This window comes from Bradysia coprophila, unplaced genomic scaffold (genome assembly GCF_014529535.1).
Source record: "Bradysia coprophila strain Holo2 unplaced genomic scaffold, BU_Bcop_v1 contig_151, whole genome shotgun sequence".
In the NCBI taxonomy this organism is placed as follows: domain Eukaryota; kingdom Metazoa; phylum Arthropoda; class Insecta; order Diptera; family Sciaridae; genus Bradysia; species Bradysia coprophila.
The window spans coordinates 1,427,202-1,454,593 of record NW_023503423.1 but is presented as its reverse complement, the minus strand read 5'-3'; the positions used below and the strand labels follow the sequence as shown (position 1 = coordinate 1,454,593).

General features: G+C 36.9%; 1 protein-coding gene and 1 long non-coding RNA gene across 8 annotated transcripts in view; both read right to left on the bottom strand.

Annotated features, from left to right (window-relative positions):
- Positions 1–392, bottom strand: part of LOC119074357 — a 226,636-nt gene extending 226,244 nt beyond the window's left edge. The window contains exon 1 of the long non-coding RNA XR_005087184.1: positions 246–392. This is a non-coding gene — a long non-coding RNA (uncharacterized LOC119074357). The remainder of the gene's footprint in view (positions 1–245) is intronic.
- A 1,086-nt stretch (positions 393–1,478) lies between these two features.
- Positions 1,479–27,392, bottom strand: part of LOC119074325 (dynamin) — a 38,284-nt gene continuing 12,370 nt past the window's right edge. The window contains exons 9-17 of one of the 7 annotated variants that reach the window (XM_037180401.1): positions 26,912–27,216; positions 26,724–26,738; positions 23,136–23,345; positions 22,982–23,075; positions 22,777–22,913; positions 22,612–22,688; positions 22,461–22,538; positions 17,000–17,128; positions 1,479–1,719 (exon numbers count right to left, since the gene is read on the bottom strand). In XM_037180401.1, coding sequence (XP_037036296.1) covers positions 1,632–1,719; positions 17,000–17,128; positions 22,461–22,538; positions 22,612–22,688; positions 22,777–22,913; positions 22,982–23,075; positions 23,136–23,345; positions 26,724–26,738; positions 26,912–27,216 — 1,133 coding nt within the window. In that variant the 3' untranslated portion in view covers positions 1,479–1,631. Of the gene's footprint in view, positions 1,720–16,999; positions 17,129–19,620; positions 19,750–22,460; positions 22,539–22,611; positions 22,692–22,776; positions 22,914–22,981; positions 23,076–23,135; positions 23,346–26,723; positions 26,739–26,911; positions 27,217–27,392 lie in introns of those variants that run through there. The other 6 variants (XM_037180400.1, XM_037180402.1, XM_037180404.1 and 3 more) reach the window with 6 other exon arrangements.

The window sequence follows — 27,392 nt, the reverse complement described above, 5'->3', positions numbered from 1 at the left end:
TAATTCTTCAATATTTTTGTCTTTCGTTATCAAAATGGAAGCTGGAATGGGGGCTCGAATGGGGGCTCGAACAGTCAACTGAATTAAAACTTTCATGTTTAGAGTCGTTCGTAGCTCTAGAATATTCAGAGCACTTTTACAAGACTACGGCAGAAATCTGAAGGTACTCTCACCCGGGGTCACCTTCTAGTCCATCTGTTTCAGCTTTATTTTCATCCCATTTTTTACTGTTCATATTGGAATACGTACACAAGTAACAAGAAGGCAATCGAACAAAATCTGGAATTAATATTTAGCTATAATAGCACCAAAGCATAGCCTAATATTTGGGAATCGTTTTTGAGAATTTTTGGGAATTTAGGGAATTTTTGGGAATTTTTGGGAATTTAGGGACATTTTGGTAATTTTAGGGAATTTTTGGAAATTTAGGGAATTTTTGGGAATTTTTGGGAATTTAGGGACATTTTGGGAATTTTAGGGAATTTTTGGAAATTTAGGGAATTTTTGGAAATTTTTGGGAATTTTTGGGAATTTAGGGAATTTTTGGAAATTTAGAGAATTAATTCCCAAATATTAGGCTCTGCACCAAAGTGTTGGGTTGGGTGCTAAAAAATTGTTTTACCTCGATCGTCCGAGCCCTCAACTAATAGACCATACTCTACAGCATTTCGAGTGACCCTTCAAAAATAAGAGTCGTGGAAGTCTTTCGAACCAGTTAGTAACACGGCAAAGGTTTCGAAACGTTGCCCTATGCAGGACTGAAAATGCGGTGGGGAACTGGTCTATAAGTCTTTGATTTGTTAAGCAGAGTCTACGTTACAATTATATGCAAACGACGAAAGTCATGGGCCTACCGATCGCGACCTATAAACCATACGAACATATTGTGTAACGATAACTCATTGGGGAGATTGTGATTTTCACTTACAATTGTCAGTTGAGGTCAGTAACTTATCCCTACAAAAGTAAATGAAGATTTTTAATTAGAAAGTGAAAATCGCAGGAAAAACTTCTCTAAAAAGCCGTTGTAAATATTGGAACTAAGGCTTCGGGTTCGGGTTAACCCGAACCGGAACTTTGGCTTTCGAAATTTTCACACCAGAAATCACAAATGTTCTCGAAAAATTTCTTGTTCGGACTGTTCGCATTGGAGAAGCGACTTTTCTACACTGTCAGTATCGTCAGGAACGATATTATCGTTTCTTAGACGATAGTCGATATTAACGATTGACGATATTGACCGTGTAGAAATGTCCCGTCACCTTCACTTTGAATGAATAATTGAGCGGGGGTTTCTTTCGAAAAGGATATCCGGACAGCTTAATCGTCGAAAATAGCTTATTCCAACACCAACGCACAGACGTAAGCTATATCTACGCGTACGCTTGGAGTCGATGCTGTTCGCTTTCAAGTCAAATATGTTCTTTTGTCCACCGTTTTACACTTCACGATGTACACCTTCAAGGAGTTTTTCTCTCTATCGAATACAAGGTTTCACAACCTCACAGCTCTAATTAGGCTACTTAATAAGGCTATACAAATTATCGAAACTATAGATGAAATATATATACCTTTCATTTGTACAAAATATAAATGGTTTACTGATGTGTGTACATTAATTGTGTTAAAAATTAATATTGCTGTCGATTGCCATTGCCATAGTACGGTCGTTCGGGTAATTTTGGTGGTGCATTTTGCATGTTGTTAGTTACAGGTCGGCTAAAAGAAAAACGAAAAATTAGTGAATCACATGCCTTCCACTTAAGCATTCTATGAATGGTGTCTACTCTACCATTCAAAAGTATTCCATCATTGAGTGTTTTCAGTGTAAATTGACAAACTTTGAGAGGGCGCCAAAAATCGAAATGGTACCGGATTTTCACGAAAGATGGCGCATTCGATAGCTTGATCCTTAATCCTTAAAGGAAAAATATAAAAAATATTTTCACCAAATTGCAAAAATTAGGATTTCTCAAAAATTTCATATTTGGTGAAAATATTTTTTATATTTTTCCTTTAAGGATTAAGGATCAAGCTATCGAATGCGCCATCTTTCGTGAAAATCCGTTACCATTTCGATTTTTGGCGCCCTCTCAAAGTTTGTCAATTTACACTGAAAACACTCAATGATCGAATACTTTTGAACGATAGCATAGTTTGTTCATTTCATTTTTACACAGTTGTAGATATGTCAGAGTTTTAAATGTACCCAGTCAATTAAGTTCTTTCCAAATTATGAATTTTTGGCGCAAAATTTAAAATTTCTATCGCGAATTCAAATATTCCGCAATTTGGGAAGAACTTAATTGACTGGGTACATTAAAAACTCTGACATATCTAAAACTGTGTAAAAATGAAATGAACAAACTGTATCGATTAACATATTGAGGGGATAGCTTCCCGGTCAATATGTGCGAAAATCGGCTAAATATACGTCAAAGGAATCATGCTTCTAATTTGGCTGCGAAAACAGGAGATAAAGACGCAATGTCGATATACACTTCATTTTCATTAGAGTCTCTTAATGATCAATCAGGCCCGGACTGGACGAATTGGGTATGATCGGGCCGTTAGCAATTTTACATGCTGTTCGGTCCATCAAAAATAATTTTCGATGACGTTTCAAAGATCGCCCGATAGGCTTTCAGGTAGCCAGTTCGGTCCTGTTATCAATATGACACTAGTGTGTTTACATATTATAATTTAATCAACAGTGCAAATTGCACTGTGCAATTCACGACCGATAAAATTCCACAAAATATTTGTCATTGTGTGGACGGACAATTTGCATTCCTTACGAGTATACAGTTCGTGAAAAATGCAGTTTTCGTGTGAAGTTTTCTGATCCGAAGCGAAGCCGATGACCTCACACCAAAACGAGAATTTTCATTTTTATCCCCAGTTTTGTAATGGATTTTACATGCTGTCAAACCAATTCTATTGTTTTCCCTAGTGATGTAATTCGCCACTTGTGTGAGGCCGTAGACCGAGTGTGACAATATTTGATTTTCATCACTGAGTTGAGAAAAATCACGTAAATCATGTAAACCTGATATGAACGCAGGCATTAATGTATCTTCTTATGTATTAAGAGTGATATCGCCAAATCTTCAGGTGATTTTTTTAACTTTGGAAACAAGCGGTCTCCGATTTTAATGAGTGATAGCTCGTTGGATTCGTCTTTCAATTATAGGAAACACGTGTCTTTCACTTTTTCTTTAAAAAAATTGTTTTCTTTGAAAAGCGCTCAAAAGTGAAGACATGTCAGAGGGTACCGAAAACAGTTTTTCGGCAATAACTCAAGAAAAAATTATTTTAAATGGTTGTAATGTTGTACGATTGTCGGCCTTGAAAAGACCTACAGGTGGAGTATACGCACCGCTTGGTGCTAGTTGATCCACTAGAGTTATGACTAGAAATATAGTGAATGTTCGGAGAGTCCGCCTTTTCTGCAGCTTCGATGTACCACGGAGCTGAGTATGGGGTGTTGTAGCTGGCCTCACCCACTATCGTTGCACATATAAATGAACCCAGTACTTTTGGGCTGCAAGCCTACAGAAGTCTTGAAAAAAAAGTTGGTGCCAAAATGTAGATTTTTTCCTTCTGTCTGAGGGCCCAACTGCCAGAACAGCGTCTGGAACGGTTCTACGTGAGTAATTTTGTATCGTCTACTATTCCCTTACCGTATACGCTTCACTTTGACTCGAATATAGGTCGTTACAACATATCCAGTGTTAGTAATTCTTGTGAAAAATTATTAAATTTTTCTCGGAGGATTTTAGTCAAATAAAGTGTTAGCGTATAGCAAATGACCTCAGGAGTCCGGAACAGTAATTAGTTTTTCAATTGGACCAATATTTGCTACGCGACAGGAGTTTGGAAAATCGATACGATCAAGTGGGAGCAAACGGTTTTCCAAACTCCTGTCACGTAGCAAATATTGGTCCAATTGAAAAACTAATTACTGTTCCGTAGTCCTGAGGTCATTTGCTATACGCTAACACTTTATGTGACTAAAATCCTCGGAGAAAACTTTAATGATTTTTCTCTTGATGTTACTAACACTGGATCTGATATATTCGCGACATAGCGAAGCGTTTTTCTATTGATAAGGTGAAAGAATAGTAGACAATAAAAAATGATTGCCGTAGTACCGTTCCAGATGCTCTTCTGGCAGTTGGGCCTTCAGAAAGAAGGAAAAAATCTACATTTTGGCACCAACTTTTTTTCGAAGACTCTGTAACCTTACAGCACAAAAGTACTGGGATTTATATGTGGGACGATAGTAGGTGAGGCCAGCTACAACACCTCATACTCAGTTCGGCGGAACATCGAAGCTGCAGAGAAGGCGGACTCTCCGAACATTCACTATATTTCCAACTCTAGTGGATCAACTAGCACCAAGCGGTGCGTATACTCTACCTGTAGGTCTTTTCAAGGCCGACTGCCGACAATCGTACAACATTACACCCATTTAAAATAATTTTTTCTTGAGTTATTGCCGAAAAACTGTTTTCGGTACCCTCTGACAGGTCTTCACTTTTGAGCGCTTTTCACAGAAAACAAATTTTTTTAAAGAAAAAGTGAAAGACACATGTTTCCTAGAATGAAAGACGAATCCAACGAGCTATCACTCAATAAAATCGGAGACCGCTTGTTTCCCAATCACCTGAAGATTTGGCGATATCACTCTTAATGATGAGGTTGCATATAACCACACGAGAACTGTCAACATTGACAGTTTTGTATTGATATTCTAGTTCGGAGTGCCACAATTTGACATTATCTTCTACATTACTTTCTTAACAGTACCGTGAGTAAAGTTAATTATACATCACTAGTGTCAAAAAGACTCCAAACGAAATGAACTCCTTTCGTAAGCAAATTAGAAAAATTAGTCAAATGATGTGAAAGGCATGCATTTTATGTTTGAGACAAGCTGTTAAGCAAAGCGACGATTGCAAACGTACAAAAAATAAACTCATAAGTAAATCTATATGCGCCATAAATGAGAGGAAAAGGAAGGGAAGATTGATGATTAAATGAATAAAAGTTTTCATTTCCAAAACAACTCATTTGCAGCAAAAAAAACATTGTAAAAATTATACAATTTTCTGTATAGAAGTAAAATAACAATAATTGAAAGAAAAATGTTCAATAAAAAGACTCAAATATATTGACTAACCGTTTTACTAGACCTATGTAGTAACCACAGTTTAACCACCAAATACAATTCAATAACATTTCTTACCACTCTGCAAATTGCAAACCGAATATGTCTTCATTCATTGAAGTAACATATGGTGGAGTTAGAAGAAAAATACCTAAAGAGATCCATTAAATTCTCTTCCGAGCTGAAACAGTAACTGAACAGTAACTTTGTAACAAATTAAAACTAAAAGTAATTTTCGAGATGTGCTGACAGTAAAATCCCCATTTGTCATTCTGTCTGCATAGATTTATGTTAAAAACCCGTCACATCAAGTTAATGAATTCGTATTTTGTGTCTGAATGTTCGCTAAACTTAAAACTTTTGAAATCAAAATCAATAGTTATTTACATAAGAAGGGATAAAAAGTTGAAAAGTAGAGTTTTCGTGTGAATTTTGTTGATCCGAGGCGAAACCGAGGTCAATAAACACACGAAAACGAGACTTTTCATTTTTATACCGAGTTATGTAATGGATTTTGCATGCTACATGCGTCGAAAACCGTACTTTTCATGTTTGAAGCACGTCTTTCGACGCCCTCAGCATGTAAACATAACTCGGGATAAAAATGAAAAGTCTCGTTTTCGTGTGTTTATTGACCTCGGCTTCTTCTTCTTCTTCTTCTTCTTTTTCAGCCTGTTTCTATCCACTGCTGGATGTAGGCCTCTCCAACTTCTTTCCATTTCGTACGATCCATTGCCATTTGCTGCCAGTTTGTACCTGCAATATTCTTAATTCCGTTTGTCCATCTCTCTGGTGGTCTACCTATAGCTCGTCTTTTATATGGTCGCCAGTTCATGATCTTTTTGGTCCAACGTTCGTCTGTCCTTCTTGCAATATGTCCCGCCCAGCTCCATTTCAGAGATGCTATTCTTTCCATGACATCAACGACCCTGGTTTGTTGTCGAATCCATTGATTCGTCATTCTGTCTCTGAGTGTTATTCCAAGCATACTCCGTTCCATGGCTCTTTGTGTCACTCTCAATTTATCTTCGGATGCTTTCGTTAAAGTTAACGTTTCCGCTCCATAAGTGAGCACTGGAAGGACACAAGTGTCGGCTTCGCCTCGGATCAACAAAATTCACACGAAAACTCTAATTTTCATCTTTTTATCCCTAGTCATGTAAAACACTATTACATGCTTTTGAAACCTAAACCAAATTTCTAATAAGCCACTTTCGACCCTATGGAAAACAAAAGCATGGACAAGTGTTCTATGTCTTTGTTGAATATCGGTAGACCAACAAATAGGCAGTTTCGTTTCTTTCCGAAAAGTTCTGTGGAAATATTGCACGCTTCATTAGATAATACATAGTTAGAGGAGTAAGCTACCATCCGGTACATCCGGACATTAGTGCAACGTTTCGGCATTAAAAGTTGCTTATACAACTCAATAGCGCAGTATGTAAGTTGAAACTTCACATTGACTTATTGAATTGTTGTGGGTTCGAAACTCAACCGCAACACAAATAATTCGATTGATCAGGTTGTTGTCCACAATAATGACATTTGATTGAATCGGTTATTAGGTTGCGTCTTGGATTTAGTACCGATAACGTCTCTTTGTGCTACATTTAATTGTTCGTTGGTAATGGTAATGTCATTCAGTCAGTTAGGCGACAAGCCCGTTGATGGTGTGTGTTGTCTTTTATATCACGAACTGTTACGGCTTTGAATGGCGCTCTCACATGTTCTGACCTTCTTCTTCTTCTTCTTTTTCAGCCTGTTTCTATCCACTGCTGGATGTAGGCCTCTCCAACTTCTTTCCATTTCGTACGATCCATTGCCATTTGCTGCCAGTTTGTACCTGCAATATTCTTAATTCCGTTTGTCCATCTCTCTGGTGGTCTACCTATAGCTCGTCTTTTATATGGTCGCCAGTTCATGATCTTTTTGGTCCAACGTTCGTCTGTCCTTCTTGCAATATGTCCCGCCCAGCTCCATTTCAGAGATGCTATTCTTTCCATGACATCAACGACCCTGGTTTGTTGTCGAATCCATTGATTCGTCATTCTGTCTCTGAGTGTTATTCCAAGCATACTCCGTTCCATGGCTCTTTGTGTCACTCTCAATTTTTCTTCGGATGCTTTCGTTAAAGTTAACGTTTCCGCTCCATAAGTGAGCACTGGAAGGACACAAGTGTCGAAAACTTTGCGTTTCAGACTATTATTCATTTTGCTTTTGAAAATTAGTCTGAGTTTTCCGAACGCTGCCCATGCAAGACCAATCCTACGTCTTATTTCTGCAGTTCTGACCGCTTCTTACGAAATAGATACAAAAAACCTAAAAAAGCGTGTGCTTTCTAGAATTGACCGACGAATCGAATGAAATACATTTTTCGTTTTAAGACGACGACAATGCTTTCTCCGAAAGAGTAATAAAGTCACGCTGAGATTTCGCGGTATAACTCTCATCATAATCCGAACTTTGAAGCCTTTTTGAAAACAACAGTTATTTACATGACTAGGTAAGTTGACAAGTATGGTTGTAGTGTGGAGTTAGTTGATCCGGGGCTATGTATGGAAATTTATCCATGACAATCCAGCTGTCGAGCCAAAAAACACTTTACTACCTGCCTCATGCGAAAGTTGACCATTACATATCAATTTGCCCCCTGTGAAAATGATCCATTACATGTGGCAGGGAGTATAGAATAGTTAGATAGTTTGCGCACATGTTTATCACTCCCAATTTATAAGTTATGTTTCCATACGTGTCGTTTATGTCCTTAGAGCTTATAAATTCGAAGTTATAGGTATGATAAGTCAAAAGCGTAAACCTTCTATTGGATGCTGTTACGTTCTTCATTACTTCGGAAACAGCTCTTTTGTGTTTTTGAGAAGCTTGCTTTGGCAACCAGTTAAGTTGTATACCTCACATCAGGCATGAGCGCCGACGGAGAAACCTCGGCGGCGGCTAGCCGAAAAAAATTTCTCGGCGGCGGCGAAAAAATCGGCTTGAGCCGGCTTAAAACGGCTCGGCTGGAGGTTCCTTTTAACTTTTTTTCAAAATAAAAACGTTTAGATAAATTCATGGAAAATGAACTAGTAAGCATGAAAATGAAATTGTACGGAAAGCGAAAATGTAGGTAGATTAGGTTGTTCAAAGTGCAAGTGGAACTGGTCTTGTTACAAGCAAGTCTCTAAGTCTAAGGTTCACTAACACGTCAAGTTTTATTGCCTCAAAATTTGAACTAAATGGAAAATCATGCTCCGGTACACTCATTTAACTCATTAAGAAAATGGTTTTCGATAAGAAATCGAAAGCTCACGAAAATCAAGTAAAAATTGAAAAGAAAAAAAATTGAGAAAATTCGCAAAGATCGATAAAGTTTTCTCAAATTTGTGAATTAACTGATTGTGCGCCTTCGGCTCGTTCCGCAAAGGTCATACTTGCCAAAACAACAAACCTAGAAGCGAGGACGTAATATACCATTCTGGAAAATTCAAGAAAATTTTCAAAATTTTCTTAATTTTGAAAAAAAAAAATAAATTTTCTTGAGCTGCTTAGGATCAACAGGAATCTCAGTTTTCGAAATTATTTCACCCATTCACCTTTCGAAATCTTTATTTCATTTTCCAGCCGTTTCAAGCCGGCTTGAGCCGTGTTTTTGGCACCGACTCGGCTGCGGCGCGGCTTGCTCAAAAATGGCCGGCGGCGGCTTCATCGGCGGCGCTCATGCCTGCCTCACATTCGATTCGGACACATATTTGTCGAAAGACAGTAACTGAAGCTCAAAAACATGCATTGATAACCGAATTGTTCCTTAATGTAATGAATCACTTTCGCAGCATCCAATGTAATCTACTAATAATACAATCCCACGGACGTAAAACGTAATTAAAAAGACCAGCAATTTGGTATTAGTATTTCCTTTTTATCATATTCTGCGATAAATTCTATAATTATTGGGTTTCCATTTTTAAGTTATTTTTGTTTTCTTTTTATTTTATTTTATTCATAAATACATTTTAAATAATTAGATTTTCTGTTTATCATTAATAATCTCATTTCTGTTTTCGTCAATATTGCAACTGCAAAAATATTGGGTTTTGTTATTACATTTAGTCGGATATTTGGTTGCCTATCTGTTTGTCTCAAATATCTGAGATTATTCTGTGCAATCTTGTGAAATGGGCATTTTATTATGATTGTAAATTTGTGTCATTTACGGAAGTATCGGTCGGTAGTTCCTGTGGTTCTGATTGCATTTACAAACGTGAAGTCTTTGATAATAATTTAGAGTTAATAATGTCCAGCTCGAAAGACAGTATTCAATTGCATTCAGCTGAACAGATGAAGACTTTGCATCAGAGATTCTAAATGAATAGAACGTAAGATGATGTTAACCGAAACTGAATTTGAAGTGAATTCACAACATCTTTTACAGAGCTTTTAGGAGAGTTTTACCCACTTCAGATCAAAGGAATTTGATGCGGAAATTATCATTTAGACCATAAGTGCGTCTTCAAAAGCTCATAGCTAAAAATATTTTTTATCGCCCTTCCATAAATTGAATATTACGAGCACGTCGAGTTTCAAACATATTTTATAAAACGTCGATGACGACACCATGACTCGAGAGCCAGTCGTTCCACGAAGTATGGAGTAGTTACAATTTCGGAAATTCAATTAGTGACCCTGTACTAATAGAGTCTCTTTGTCTTTCACTTTAGTGGCATTCTGTTTATCTCAGCCGAGGGGCAGTTATTTGTCAATTTCGTTAACAAAGGATTTTATTTACCATTTTTGCTGGATTTTCAAGGCTATTCTATTGATTTTTAAAGATTTCCTCCTTAAAGCTTGGATTTTCTGAGGATTTTTTTTGGTGATTTTCCTCGATTTTAGAGAGATTCTGATGAAATGATTTTTTAGTTTTCAAATGATTTTCTTCTGACTGATAAAGGATTTTCTATGAATATCTTCCCCTCGATCTCAGCTTTTATCGTAGAGAAACCAAACAGAAAACAAAGGATTTCCGTTTGGTTTTGAAAATCATTGAAATCCTTGGAAATCCAGCAAAAATAGAAAATCATTGAAAATTCTCAGAGGATTTCCTTTTTGAAAGTCCTTTCTGAACGAAATTCACAAATCACTGCTCCTCAAACCAAACTGAAAAGCCAGCTTGCAACAAAATTGGTTCCGTTTAAATTTCCATGATAATATCTAGCGAATTATAAGTAAAATGAAAGCAATATTCATTGCCTTATGTATGGTCTAGTATGGTAAACGTTGCAAAAAAAGAAGATGCTGTAAAATGGGTCATTTTCTGGTTCTATTTTCCGTGTAGCCCTTTGGTGCATTATTTATGAACTCTTTCACACCTAGTCAAAAAGCCGTGTCTATATCTAACTAATTTTTTTTTTGTCTTTCATTAATATTTACTGTCTATGTTCATGCTTTCTGAAGTCATTGAAATATACATTTTTAGTCCAAGTGTTTTCTTGTCTCGTTATTTTGATCAAAATACGTATTTGATAATAATATTTTATGCTTTCACATTTTCAGTTTTAACAATATTTTCTTCTCATTTTCTTTATTAAATATTACAACAACAGCAATAGGTATATTAATAACGTGTAATTATATTTATTTCATAATTTCATAATTCGTTTTCAAATTTAAGAATACTTTTTTTTTATCTTTTGTCTCAGGTATGCTCGTATATCCTTTTTTTTGTTTGTTAAATAACTTTTCCATTTATCAATTAATCAACGCAGATATTATGTACAAATTATATCGAGAGAAATTAGACGAAAAAAAAAAATTGTGTAACAAGAGTAAAGGCGAGTAAAGACTTAGCATCTGAGACTGTCCTACTTTCATGGTGGAGCAGAAAGGAAAACCACAAATTCAAGCTTGTGTACAATCAGCACATACAATTTTCAATTTTTCCGAAGGTCTACATAGTCGAGGAACAACTTTGTTCCTCAGCTATGCAGACCTTTGCAAAAATTAGCATTTCTCAAAATTTTCATATTTGGTGAAAATATTTTTTACATTTTTCCTTTAAATATTAAGGATCAAGTTATCGAATGCGCCATCTTTCGTAAAAATCCGGTACCATTTCGATTTTTAGCGCCCTCTCAAAGTTTGTCAATTTACGCTGAAAACACACAATGATCGATTACTTTTGAACTGTAGTGTACTTTGAACGGATAAGCTAAGGTAATCGATATTTCCTCGACAAAATTCTCAAATTTAGGTTTTCTTACCATATTGCATCAATTATCCTTCATACGTCGATAGAATACCTTCTTCACCGAAATTTCTATTAATTTTCAAAACACACTAAAAGAACATTGTCATGGCACACCGTTTTCGACTCTCGATCCGCAATGGATCCTATTGGCCGGGTATCAATGAATTTATAATACTCCGGTTAACTTGTAAATGAAGGGATATTTTATCAAACGAGCTTTGCTTCTAAGTCTGTCTCGATCTGTAACTTTAGAGGGATTCTTTTGAATTTCGACTGACCGAAATCGGCGCTATTTTTTCCGGGACTTTTTTATATATGCCTAGTCAGGCCTTGGTGCCTAGGCCCCAAAACCAGTCTCAGATATTTTTGATCTTCCATACCTGGCTCGTTGTAAGTGGCCAAAAGTCGAAAAATGGGGTATCGTAGTCCGGATTTCATTTCCGTGAGGTGGCGAGGACACGGGCGTGTATGGGTTCGTTGGACAGCTGAGGTTAAGTACTCCCGGGGCAAATATTACCTTCAAGAAATTTGATGATAAACAGCCGAAAATTTGACTTCCACAAATTTTCTCAAAATCGATGGAACCTCGGAAAACTTTGACGATGGCTGTGACATCACTAATACAAATTTTTGATTAAATTATTATTTATTGTGAATGTGGAGGACCTCAGCTTTACAGCGATTCGCATATTTAGTAGTTTGGCGGAGTGAACACACAGTTTTCATCTGTTACGTAGTCATGTGCCAAACTACTAAATATGGGTATCGGTGTGAATCTGGGGTCCTCCACATTCATAATAGGTAATAATTTAATCAAATAATTGCATTAGTGAGGTCACAGCTCTCATCAAAGTTCACGGAAGTTCCATCGATTCTGAGAAATTTTCCGGAAGTCATATTTTCGGCCGATTATCACCAAATTTTATGAAGTTAATATTTGCCCCAGGAGTACTTGACCTCAGCTTTCCAACGAACCCATACACGCCTGTGTCCTCGCCACCTTACGGAAATGAAATCCGGACTACGATACCCCATTTTTCGACTTTTGGCCACTTACAACCAGCCAGGTATGGAAGATCAAAAATATCTGAGACTGGTTTTGGGGCCTAGGCACCAAGGTCTAACTAGACATATGTAAAAAAGTCCCGGAAAAAATGAGCATTGCAACTTTAAAAACCTAAAAACATGTCCCCCTTTTTTACCCACGAGAATGTATAGCGAATTATAAGTGAAATGAATTTTTAGACTTTTATATCGCTATATCATTAGACCTGTACCGTGATTATTAGGACAGTTCTGATAATATCAAATCGGATCTAAAACCCGCCGAAACCTAAAATCATAACAAGAATTATACACACGAAAGTCCAGTAGTTTGTTCATTTGTTAAATACTACAAACACTTGCTATTCTCAAATTTTCTCTTTTTTTTGCTTTTCAATCTATTTGTTCCTTAACGCATTACAATTTATAGTTAGTTTAATTGCTATACTAAATTTATAAGCCAACATTTAGAATTAATTTCATTAAAACAAGTTATTTTAGTTAGTGTGTCGGTGTTGTTTGTGTGTTGTATAATGCTGTTTAGTGTGTATACGATTCGCTAAACTATTCTCTGCCGTATCGCGTTAAACCTAGCTTTACTAAATAAGTAATAAATAATTCATCCAAACTGTTCATTTCACTGCAGTGGATTTTTTAATATAACACAAAAAATGGAATATTTTCGTTTGATGGAATGTCGTCCTGCCGTAAATTTTATCAGACTTTAACAGGCATCGTCTATTTTAACCTTTTAAAGACGGAATATCATTTTTCTCGTAGCCGTCCTTCCGCAACGGATTAAATGTTATTCGTATGATCAGTGCACTGCAAGCATAAGAGATCGCAGTGACAGCTGTCAAATAGAGTTCTATTTTGTATGCAAAATGTTTCCATTTTTTTCAGTACCAAAACTGGTTTGATACACTGTCCTGTTTCAGTACTCAATTTAGAGTACCACTCATGCTTGAAGTGCGTAGCTATGATGCATTTGGACACACTTTTCTGAAATCGATAAAAGTGTTCAAGAAGAAGTCAGAGAATTGGAGTCACTTCTGAGGTTATAAGATAAATCTTTTTAATTGATGGTAACATTTTCATCGGGGAAAGATCGTGTCGAAAATGACTGCCGAATTAGATAACGTCAACAATCAATGTGAAACATTGAACGAATTGAATACCAAAATCGTCGATACAATAATGGGTTTCATGAAATCCAAATGCAAATCCGTCCAAGGGAAAGAATCAAAACTCAGCAGAGAAACATTAGACCTGATCGCAAGCAGAGCAGAGTTGGTAAAAAACGGAGGACGAGATTCGGTGGAATACCGGAACTTGTCTAAAAGTATCAACAAAGCAAGGAGATCAGATGAAAGAAAATATAATGTCCAATTGGCTCAAAACATAATTGAAGCTAACTGTAATATGAAAGTCCTACGGAGAAAAATGACAAACGCCAAAAAAGAAATCTTCAAATTACGAGACAAAACAGGAACGATCCAAACGGATCGAAATGCGATATTAAATATTGCAACAGAATTTTATGAGAATTTGTTTTCTTCAGCAAGACAGAGTCCAACGGAAGAAACCGAAGATAGACCAATAATAAGAAACGTGGGATCGGAGGATATGCCCGACATAACTGTTGATGAAGTCAAGGCCGCAGTAGCCGAGATGAAAAACAAAAAGTCTCCAGGAGAAGATGGTGTTCCAGTGGAAGCCATTAAACTAGGTGGAGACTCCTTATTAAAGGCAATCACGGCTTTGTTTAATCAATGTCTCCAATGGGAAGAAGTACCAGAAGCTTGGGAAAATGCGGTAATTACATTGCTGCATAAAAAAGGAGACATAACAAAGCTGGAAAATTACCGACCCATAAGCCTATTGTCAACACTCTACAAGTTGTTTATGAAAATCATTACGAAGAGGAACACTAACAAGTTCGACTTCTACCAACCTGTTGAACAAGCTGCTTTCAGATCTGGTTTCAGCACAAACGACCATTTGCAAGTGATGAGAACGCTTATTGAGAAGTGTCGTGAATACAACATCGACATAGTCTTGCTATTCATAGACTTCGAAAAAGCTTTCGATTCAGTGGAAACATGGTCGATATTGGACGCATTAGACGAATGTAGAGTAGACTCAAGGTACTCCAACACAATTCGATATGTGTACAAAAATGCTACTTCATGTATAAAACTTCATAAGAGCACGGAGAAATTCAGAATTGGCCGAGGTGTAAGGCAGGGTGACACCATTTCACCGAAATTATTCACGGCGATTCTGCAGAGTGTTTTTAGGAAGTTAAACTGGAGTAAAATGGGAATAAATATAAATGGAGAGTACCTGAGCAATCTCCGCTTCGCTGATGACATAGTACCGATAGCAGCGAATCTAGGTCAGGCTCAGCTTATGCTACAACAGTTAAGTGAAGAGGCAAACAAAGTTGGCCTCAAGATGAACTTATCGAAAACAAAAGTCATGACCAACATCGGGGACGATAGAGAAATCAAAATTGGTGACACTGTCATTGAACGAGTCGACAGCTACGTATATCTAGGACATAAGCTGAAGTTAGGTCTGGACAACCAAACTGCAGAAATAAGACGTAGGATTGGTCTTGCATGGGCAGCGTTCGGAAAACTCAGACTAATTTTCAAAAGCAAAATGAATAATAGTCTGAAACGCAAAGTTTTCGACACTTGTGTCCTTCCAGTGCTCACTTATGGAGCGGAAACGTTAACTTTAACGAAAGCATCCGAAGAAAAATTGAGAGTGACACAAAGAGCCATGGAACGGAGTATGCTTGGAATAACACTCAGAGACAGAATGACGAATCAATGGATTCGACAACAAACCAGGGTCGTTGATGTCATGGAAAGAATAGCATCTCTGAAATGGAGCTGGGCGGGACATATTGCAAGAAGGACAGACGAACGTTGGACCAAAAAGATCATGAACTGGCGACCATATAAAAGACGAGCTATAGGTAGACCACCAGAGAGATGGACAAACGGAATTAAGAATATTGCAGGTACAAACTGGCAGCAAATGGCAATGGATCGTACGAAATGGAAAGAAGTTGGAGAGGCCTACATCCAGCAGTGGATAGAAACAGGCTGAAAAAGAAGAAGAAGAAGAAGAAGAAAGATCGTGTACGTATTCAGGACATTTGGAACCTGATATTAATTAGGCTGTGCGTTGAACCTATCAATAAAATGGCATATTTCGCTTCTGCTTTCACTTGCTCCTTATCATAGCACCAAAACTTTTCAGTGAAGTGTTTGGAAGTCCTGTTGAAAAGACATGTTGTTGCGACAGTGAAGTCAAGTATTCTTGCTAAAGAAAGAAAGACAAGAGAACATTCTCATCGCATTCAATTCCATAGAAAATCAGTTACTTATACAAACGATGTCACCGCGAAAACACGAAGTTGTTTTCCGCACGAATTGTGAGTTGTGGCAATGGAAAACTTTCAATTCATGACGTTACGAAATGAAGATGTACATTTATGAACGCAACTTTCACAACTCGCTATCATTAGTGCCGAAATGTACCTTATGTCGATATTAGTGTCGAAATGAATTTCATTTTAGCACTAGTGTCGAAACGTATCACATTTCGATTCTAGAATGGTAACTAAATAGTGAAGTTGTCTTACACTCACTGCACTGGAACTAGATTAATTTGAAATGTTCTCACTCGCAGGGCCTATTTTAGAGAATTTTCTTTTAATGTTTAAGAATTTCAGGAATCTTGTAGGAAATTTAGGAATTTTCTAGGACTTTTAGAAATTTTAGGTTTTTTTTAAAGGAAATTTAAGACTTTTAAGATAAAAAATTCCTCAAAATTGGGCCCTGTCTCACTGGGTTATGATACTTTTAATTTCATAATTATACAGTCGCCAACCATTATACAAACTACTGCTTTTGTCAGACAAATTAATACACTCGCACCGAATCTTATGGCTTTCAAATAAAATTCCTTGCAACTTGGAATTGGAATATTACGTTCGAATTAACATAAATCTTGTTAACTTTGCTTCGGTAATAATTTTACAATTAATAATTGACCACAAAATGAGTTTTTGTTTTGTTTTTGTTTTTATTGAAACGTAGAACACAGTCTAGTAAGTGTGTGTACAAGCCGAGAGCCTACGAGCACATCGGTCACAAAAAATTCAGTTCTCCTTTTTATCTGGCATCGTGACCGTGTGAAGAACTGACATGGATGTGGGCCCTCGGCGTAGTGTTAGTGATGGATTGCAACAATCTGTTTCTGTTTTAAATACATTTCAAAGCATGATTGAACTGATTATATTAGTTTGATGTTAATTTCTACTTTAATCTTAAGCTTAACACATCAAAGTTAATATAAATGCATGGTGAATGAATGTGATTTCCGCGGGATGCATATCTAGAGTTTCTTTTTTAAATTTTTTATTTTTTTTTGATATTATGTAACATCACACAGCACAAAAAAGTGAAACAAATATCTCACACTCTCTCGCTTTGTTTTAATTCTTGTTTAATAAATAATTTTACTTGAATTTTCTGGCGAATACGTTTGATAATTCTTTTGTGGCTGCATTAGTAACCGCTTGGCCCACAGCTTGGTTAATTTGTTGTCGCATTTGATCTGGAATTTGTGGCTGTTGTCCGCCGGCAGCTCGACTACACAGTATATAATACAATTTGTATTTGTGACGTTATGATTTTGAATTTTAAGTTTTTATTTTTTCTTTTAAATTTGTTTTTGTCTTTGAAATTGAGAAAATATTTTTGTTTTTTTTATCTCAAACCAATTTCATAGTTTGAGAGAATTCGTGGCAAACAACAAGACTTCCGTTAAACATTCTTGCACTTTTACGAACTGAGACAGAACTCTAAATCTTTTCTCCGAATTTTTGATGGTCTTAGTCAACGAGCTTCGTTTCCTAATCTTCCAGTTTTTTTTTAGGAAAATAATTTAAAATTCATCTTTGGAACCCGTTCGACAATCAATATGACCATTTATCAATAATTTCAAATTTCGTGTGAAATTCATAATATAAATTGCATCTGGTGTGACCTCACTCAAAGAGTCTTATTAATTCAAATAAAATTGTTCGATCTAATTTTGGAAGCCCGGTATTCGGTCAAAATAACCCCACCAAAATAACGAATTGTAGTAATAACTAATGTCGAAAAAATTATTGGAAAAATGACGAGATGACCAGTATATCGACAAAATTCGAGTATATCGACAGAATTCGAGTCTATCGACTATATTCGAGTCTATCGATAGTATTCGAGTCTATCGATAGTATTCGAGTCTATCGATAGTATTCGAGTCTATCGACTATATTCGAGGATATCGACTATATTCGAGGATATCGACTATATTCGAGGATATCGACTATATTCGAGGATATCGACTATATTCGAGGATATCGACTATATTCGAGTATATCTACTATGAGATGACCAGTATATCGACAAAATTCGAGTATATCGACAGAATTCGAGTCTATCGACTATATTCGAGTCTATCGATAGTATTCGAGTCTATCGACTATATTCGAGGATATCGACTATATTCTAGTGTATCGACAGAATTCGAGGATAACGACTATAATCGATTATATCGACTATATTCGATGATATCGACTATATTCGAGGATATCGACTATATTCGAGGATATCGACTATATTCGATTATATCGACTATATTCGAGTATATCGACTATATTCGAGGATATCGACTATATTCGAGGATATCGACTATATTCGAGGATATCGACTATATTCGATGATATCGACTATATTCGAGGATATCGACTATATTCGAGGATATCGACTATATTCGATTATATCGACTATATTCGAAGATATCGACTATATTCGAGGATATCGACTATATTCGAGGATATCGACTATATTCGAGGATATCGACTATATTCGAGGATATCGACTATATTCGAGGATATCGACTATATTCGAGGATATCGACTTTTTTCACCGGGGTTATTTTGGTAGTAGTTATTTTGTCTCGTCGATATTTTATTGGGGTTATTTTAACCTAGAGCCAGTCTATCAATTCAAGAAGAGAATTCGTGATTCTTCACAGACCAAGCCAGAGATCAGAGTTCTTTTTGATCACCTCTCCAGGAGGTGACCCATCGAACTGAGTGTCATATTTATGGCCATCGTCACAAAGTCTTAACAATAAAGAAATCAAAATAGAAGAGTAATGTCCATCGAGAAATATCGCTTACAAAGTGATTCTGCGTAGCTACTGCGGAATGAAATTTTTTGTTCAATGAACGCGATTCATATCAACAAGGCGATAGTGAATAGTTCCATAACCATCAACATATGGCGTGGCTTTTTTTTAGATTCTATTCAGTTTCAGTCTACTTTCAAAGAAAAGAAAAAAAGTTTAGTAACAACGTGTTTCGTACCGATCGGAGCGCTACTGTGGCCTAAAGAATGATCAAATTCATATTATATATAATAGGTATCTTGTGACAACGACGTGTATGTTTAGAAGTTCTAACTTTTAGAACTATTGTGTGGAATGTCTCTTCATATTGGAATGGTGTAATTGGAGAAGGGATGACACAGAACGAACAATTTTACGTTTATCGGACACCAATAAATTGTTCAAGGTCATTACTTATTCACGTTGTCTGTAGATGACCTTGTCAATACTATTGTAACTATTGGCCTTACATTTCTTCGATGAATATACTTGACGGTTGGGATCAAAAGTCAGTCCATTCCACCTGTCAAAGTGACGTTTAAAACGTCTAACGAAAATAAGAATGCGAATTACTCATAAAAACGTTTATTTTTCCTCAATTCTATTATTCAACTAGAATTATAGAAAAATCAACGGTTTTGTGACAACTGCTCAGATCTACTTTCATTTGACGTTTAAAACGTCACTTTGACAGATCGAATAGACTGACTGTTGATCCCTTAATCGCATTGGATTTTATTCAACAAAAGTACATCGTAGCCAAGGCTAACGTAAAATTGATTTCGTTTTGAATTAATCTCGTCTCCGGAGTTTTGTTACAATATCATTAGACATCTTAATGTTTATTACATTGATAGCAGTTAATGGAATTAATTAATTTAAAATTAGTCGCTAATTTTAAACGTTTAACAGTTTTCATTTGTGTTGTTGTTATTTAATTTCATGTTTAAATGCAATTTCTATTATTCAGTTTCCTTTTCATTTTAATTCTATTTTTGAATATGGATTTATATCGATTAAATGTTCTTTTTGTTATGGTGACTAACGCCGCCTGGAAAATAATTTTAGCAAGAGGTTACCATCACCAATTTTTCTTTTTTGTCAATTAAAGTTATGTGGTTGTAAAAGCACAATGAATGATAATGTAAATAAGTAAATAAATAAAAAAATTAAAGGCGTGAGAGCCAGCGAAAATCGATCGCGTGTCCCAACAATCAAACGCAGCATGTCGACCGACGTACTCAAATATTTGAATAAAACCAACGCACTGACAGTACGTTGATAAAATAAATAGACACACATGGCTCAAGGGTTTCCAAGTCTCTCATAAGGCAACGGTTTGGAATCTATGTCACATTTTTTTTTGCTGAATAAGACGAACATAATGTTTTCCAAACAAATTTGTGACAATGTTGTCTCGGGTTAGTCGTGGGATTCGGCTAGTGGAAGCGTTGCAATCGAATGAAAGAACAAAACTTTCTTGTTTCTTTTTCAGTATATTTAGAATGTCCTTTTATATTCAGCTTTTTTGGTAGTTCTGAATAAATCACAATGAATTTTAAGTCTAATAAGACTAAGACAAGTTGACGACCATTCTGAGATGAAAACAAGAAACAAGAAATTTGATTGTTTCATTTGATAGGGCCACTAGCCGAATAAATCTCACTATTAATCCGCAAGCCGCAGGGCTTAATATTCGGGTTTTTTCGGGGATTCTTAAGATTTTTAGAATTTTTAGAAACTTTCACGATTTTTAAGGAGTTTTAAGAATTAAATTCTTTAAAATTCTCAAATTTAGGAATTTTGGAAATTTTTGGGAGAAGGAAGAAGGAAAAAATCTACGATAGTGGGTAAGGCCAGCTACAACACCCCATACTCCGTGCAGTTCCGTGCAACATCGAAGCTGCAGAGAAGGCGGACTTTCCGAACATTCACTACATTTCTAGTCATAACTCTCGTGGATCAACTAGCACCAAGCGGTGCGTATACTCTACCTGTAGGTCTTTCCAAGGCCGACAATCGTACAACATTACAACAATTTAAAATAATTTTTTCTTGAGTTATTGCCGAAAAACTGTTTTCGGTACCCTCTGACAGGTCTTCACTTTCGAGCGCTTTTCACAGAAAACAATTTTTTTTAAGAAAAAGTGAAAGACACGTGTTTTATAGAATTGAAAGACGAATCCAACGAGCTATCACTTATTAAAATCGGAGACCGCTTGTTTCCCAATCACCTGAAGATTTGGCGATATCGATCTTAAGAGCTGTTGGAAACTTTTAAGAACTTTTAAGAATTTTAAAGAATGTTTCGGGAACTTTTAAGAATTTCTAGGAATTTTTAAGGATTTTAAGAAACTTTTAGGATTTTTGGGTACTTCTAAGAGTTATTAGAAATTTTTGAGAATAAATTCTCGAAAATTCTAATAATTCCTAAAATTCTGAAATCTAAGAATTTAATTTCGTAATAATGTGTCCTGCTAACCGGGGAAAACATTATATTCACCGTCTGAATAATCGATATTTTTTTCAAAATTGTGACAAAACGATGTTGTTATTACTACATGAATAAACAAAACCACATGTCTTACCGGACAAGTTGAACATTCGGCTTACTAGGAAGTTCCTAGTAGGAACGGTAGGTCGAACACCATTTAGATTTCAAATTTAATTTCTATTCATTTTCTGTACGATGTTATGCCGACTGTGTTGACACTACATACACCCTCGTTAGCATCATTTTTTTTTTCGTAAATAGAATTAACAATATGACACAGATTACAAATCGTGCCCTTTCAAGGAGTTGGTATGTCGGCAACTAGTCGGTCGATCGTTAACGAGAATTTAGATTCGGCGACTCTCACTTCTGGGATACGTTCAAAAAATATGTGGGAGCCACATAGCAAATAAGAGTGTGAATTTCACACGGTGAAATCAGAGACAACTCTGGCCAATCACAAATTGAGTGAGTAAGGAGTTTTTGGATGAGCTAGAGTTCACACAACAAAAGTCACAGCGTATCTGCTGCATATCTGAATGTTTTGTCCGTGATGACATCAGTGCCTGAAACATGCCAAATTGCAAGATTGCTCATTTTTAAGGACTCTATCCACTTCCCTATCCGGTTTGTTACGAAAAAATTATGAGGAAAATTTGAAGCTCCAAAAAGGGTGCTCCCTGCTCACTTCACTTATTTGTTTCTGTCAAGGGAACAAAAATTGAAACGATGAACCAAATCAATAAAATCTTCAAACAGAGCTTGTTTGGCACAGGTTATAGGTCTATGTGAATTACTTCGAAATAAGTCTATGACAATCGCTCTCTCCGTCCACCCTCCCGTGATATAATTTATGAATGAAACCATATCCACGAAAAAATGGTTTTCTGGTGGCTGATTGTTCGGTGAACTTCCTTGCGAAGGCCAATGAGCAAATGGGAACAATGGTTTTGTTTTACGGAAGTAAACAATAAGGGCTATGTGCACTAACATGACCCGTTAGACTGAGCGAGATCAACGAAAATAATTTTACATTTTAGGCGAAAGAGCTGCTGTTAAATGCAGCTAAGTCACATACAAACATACAACGTTTCCGGAGACATATCTACAACTTAAAGACCATTGCGTGTGACTATAGATTTACGCAAGAATTGGCCTTTTGAGAAATATAGTAACCAACAACTCCCCATTTAAATAAATGATCACAAAATCATGCACTGAAAACGTATAACTAGAGCATTTTCTAGAAGTAATTGAAAAACACTTACGATGGAATTAATGGAGCTGGAAGTGCTTGTCCAGCTGGTCGACCTTGTGGTAAAGGTGGTGCTCCGCCGCCTCCAGGTCTGTAAAACAGGTAAAAATTAGATTTAAATTCAAAATAAATTGGTTTTTATGCTTCGCGTTCCGATTACTTACCGATTTGGTATTGCTGGTGCAGCTCTGGATGTCGCTGGTGGTGGAGGTGGGCCACGATTGATACTGCCTAACGAACCCTGCTGAATGAGGAAAGAAAGAAAATTATTGAGAAACCAATTAATGGGGAGCGTATGCCAACAACTCATTCAAAACGTTCTAATTTACCTGTTGAACAGGAGCAGCTTTTCTCGGACCACCAGGACTTGGTGGCGATAGTCTCGGATTTTCGCCACCACTTGATAACCAATCATTTTTGACTGGTGGTGGTACTGGCGTAGTGACTGTTGCCATTGAAACATCACCTGAAAATCGATGGATCGATAAAAATTGCAAACATTTCTCGCGCTTAATTCATGTCCAATAAACATACCAATAATCCGTAAGGATTCTTTACAAGCATGGTACATTCTAAGCATATCTTCTCGCTTCGCCGTCGCTTCAGGACTCTCTTCCATCATTTGTGCCTGGTATTTGAAAAATTGCGTTAAGAAAACATCGTCATCCAAATGCCGAATTATCGTTACCTGATCACCCGTTGCATACAGATGTGCCAACAGTTCACCGTTTATGAAATCTTTGACGTTGTTAATGATCAACATCATTATTGCTTTGGGAACCATATCACGTGTCGTTTTCGTCACAATTCGCATGTACGAATCGACCAAATTGCGAATTGTTTCTACCTGTCGCTCCAGCTGTGGATCTAACGAACTGGTCTGTTGTTCGCTCTGGTCCTAAAGTTACAATCGAAATTTCGTTTGGATGAGTGTTTGGAACAATGTCGGTGATGTGTGGAGGTGGAGGGTAATTTTATTGTTTAAGGTCCCGTGCGGGATGTATAGAGTTTAGTAAATTGGAATCAAAAAATCTGGACGGAAGTGTAACTAAAACAAAACAAAACGTCTGTCACTCTGTTGTTAGTTTTCCGATAAGACTAAGGTTGCTAGTGGATAAGTTTTGTAGTTAAAGGTCCGTTAACGGGAAGTGCACGATGATCTGTTAATAAATGTAAGTAATTCAATGGATGACCTTGATTGCGGGTATGTGGACATTTGTGCAGGTTGTGAAGTGCAGTGTGTATGAAACTTTGTGTTTTGTAATAACTAAGGAATTGCTAATCCGGAAATATTGTCTGTGTATAGGCGGTAGATGTATGAACATCCATAGTTTAACGTTAACACTCTTCATCGATTGCTTGATAGGAAACAAATAGACCGCCAAGCTTGCATGCTTATCAGCCACTCCTGGTTTTAATCTTGTATTTGGGTTATCATTCAGTGTGTATATCGTTGCAGCCACCAAACACACTGAAACTACCCACTGAATCTTGAGTGGACTTTAGGACGTTACTAATGCGATATAGTCGCTAGAAAAATGTCGGATGGAATTGCCTGACACGGGAATCGAACTGACGTAATTTTGGTGGAAGGCTAGTACGTAACCACTGCGCCATCCATTCCGTCATTGATTGACACATTGAAAATTAGAAAAATTTGACTCACTGGAACAAATTTTTATCTTTGGAAAATGGACAATCACTCTTCCGGCCGGAAATTCAAATACAGTCAGAGGTGGTGGAATTTCAGCATGAATTTGCTTCAGCTGTGTGGATCAGGTGAAAAACAGCTGAAGCAAATTCATGCTGAAATTTCAATGCCTCTGCCTGTATCTCCTGAGTAAGACAAGATTTTCCGAAAATCACTTTTTTCTTGTTCTTTTTTAACGATTCCTTTATTATCATCCCTTGACTGACGTGTGTGGGATACGAACGAAAGTCTTTGAAAGTCTCTGACCAAGTGTCAACATTTCGTAGAACCAGTTTTTTTTGGGGCGACACAAAATGGCGTCGATATATTGAGATTTTCCCTAAAGGTGTCAAGGAAAATCCGTAGGGCTCTTTGCAAAGCTGATGTCAGATCAGCTAGCATTTAAGAGTGATATCGCCAAATCTTCAGGTGATTTTTGTTAACTTTGGAAACAAGCGGTCTCCGATTTTAATGAGTGATAGCTCGTTGGATTCGTCTTTCAATTCAAGGAAACACGTGTCTTTCACTTTTTCTTAAAAAAATTTGTTTTCTGTGAAAAGCGCTCAAAAGTGAAGACTTGTCAAAGGGTATCGAAAACAGTTTTTCGACAATAAGTCACGAAAAAATAATTTTAAATTGTTGTTATGTTGTACGAATGTCGGCCTTGAAAAGACCTACAGGTAGAGTATACGCACCGCTTGGTGCTAGTAGATCCACGAGAGTTATGACGAGAAATATAGTGAATGTTCGGAGAGTCCGCCTTCTCTGCAGCTTCAATGTTCCACGGAACTGAGAATGGGGTGTTGTAGCTGGCCTCACCCACTATCGTTGCACATATAAATGAACCCCGTACTTTTGGGCTGCAAGCCTACAGAAGTCTTGGAAAAAAAGTTGGAGCCAAAATGTAGATTTTCTCCTTCTGTCTGAGTGCCCAACTGCTGGAACAGCGTCTGGAACGGTTCTACGTGAGTAATTTTGTATCGTCTACTATTCCTTTACCGTATACGCTTCGCTTTGACTCGAATATAGGTCGTTACAACATACCCAATTCGAGTGAAAAATTATTAAATTTTTTTCGGAGGATTTTAGTCAAATAAAGTGTTAGCGTATAGCAAATGACCTCAGGATTCCGGAACAGTAATTAGTTTTTCAATTGGACCAATATTTGCTACTCGACAGAAGATTGGGAAACCGTTTGCTCCCACTTGATCGTATCGTTTTTCCAAACTCCTGTCGCGTAGCAAATATTGGTCCAATTGAAAAACTAATTACTGTTCCGGACTCCTGAGGTCATTTGCTATACGCTGTACTAACACTGCATATGTTGTAACGACCTATATTCGAGTCAAAGCGAAGCGTATACGGTAAAGGAATATAAAGGACGATACAAAATTACTCACGTAGAACCGTTCCAGACGCTGTTCTGGCAGTTGGGCCCTCAGAAAGAAGGACAAAATTTGCATTTTGGCACCAACTTTTTTACTGGGTTCATTTATATGTGCAACGATAGTGGGTGAGGCCAGCTACAACACCCCATACACAGTTCCGTGGAACAACGAAGCTGCAGAGAACTTTCCGAACATTTACCATATTTTTAGTCATAACCTCTCGTGGATCAACGAGCACCCAGCGGTGCGTATACTCTACCTGTAGGTCTTTTCAAGGCCGACAATCGTACAACATTACAACAATTTAAAATAATTTTTTCTTGAGTTATTGCCGAAAAACTGTTTTCGGTACCCTCTGACATGTCTTCACTTTTGAGCGCTTTTCACAGAAATCAAATTTTTTTAAGAAAAAGTGAAAGACACGTGTTTCCTAGAATTGAAAGACGAATCCAACGAGCTATCACTCATTTAAATCGGAGACCGCTTGTTTCCCAATCACCTAAAGATTTGGCGATATCACTCTTAACGAAGATTCTGACTTTTTAGAAGAAAACCAGCTTTCAAGCTGAGAGAAAAATCATGGAAAGAAAGGTGACATAACGGTCGCTCACAGATGAACGATGCTATCATCGCCCCACATCAATTTAGAATCAGGAATCGATACGGAACAATATACAATCATCGTCAGGACGATTTTGTAAGATGCACTATTTTTTGCCTAAGCAGGTCAACTATAAGAACTTTTAAGGATTGTTTGGAATTTCAATAATTTTAAGAATAAATTCTTTAAGATTCATAAACTTAAGGATTTTTCGAACATTGTAAAGAACTAAAATTCCGAATAATATGTCCTGCCATCAAGTCATCTGTGACCGTCCAAAACTTTATGTCGGGCATGTTCTTCGGGGTTACGTTTGTGTTATTTGGGATATTTTATAGGCTCTCAAGATCTGCGTTCCGATGAGGATGAGGAACTGATATGCATGCAGGTTTCTGGTCTATCGTAAACGTTTCACAGGGTTCACGCAAATTGTGTTAGACTATAAACAACCAAGGATTACACTAGCCTTCTGACGGCTTGTTGGATCTTCAAGGATAATGTTTCCTATCGTGTTACACTGCCAATCAATCAAATTTCTCTAATTAATTGAACTAAAATCAAAATCGAAATTAAACGTTTTTTTTTGTTCAAACAAACCTGCTGTCCTTCGCTCTGTATATCACGAAAAGGGAAAAGCAAAAATTAATTATTTTAAAATTGATGGGGAGAAAATTTACTTCCAAAATTTAAAGAAAATTGCATAAGGCGATGACTATAATCGATATCGTCCGAAAATTAAAATCAAATCAAAGAAATGTTATTCGTAAAACGACAATAAAACTTACCTCATCATTTTCGGCTAATGATTCCTTCTCCGGATAAACGCCAGCCCGCAGAAACGATGCTTTCCACGAATCCACTTCGTCGACATTCTCGCACGACAATTCCAATTGTTTGTAATCTTTGTAAACGTTCCGACCTTCCGGATTGAACAATGCGAATGTGTGACGACGGGACATGAAGCCCTGTTCAATGTCACGCAACTTAAGTCCGTCCAATGGCAACATATACTTTTTCTCTTTTTCGTCCTCTTCTTTGAACCAAGAAATACTTTCCGACGTAAGGACGAACCAATACGGTCGCGATCCACCTGCAAACAATTTCAAAACAAAGAACGATTTAAATCACCACTCAGATGAACAATCCGCGTGGAAATAGTGGCACAATTTCGTTACTGCAAAGTCTAATAAACAAATTTTGACTAGCGACAAGTCGTACATTTGCCAAACAAATCAACAGGAGATGTGTGAATGAACTGGCAAACAA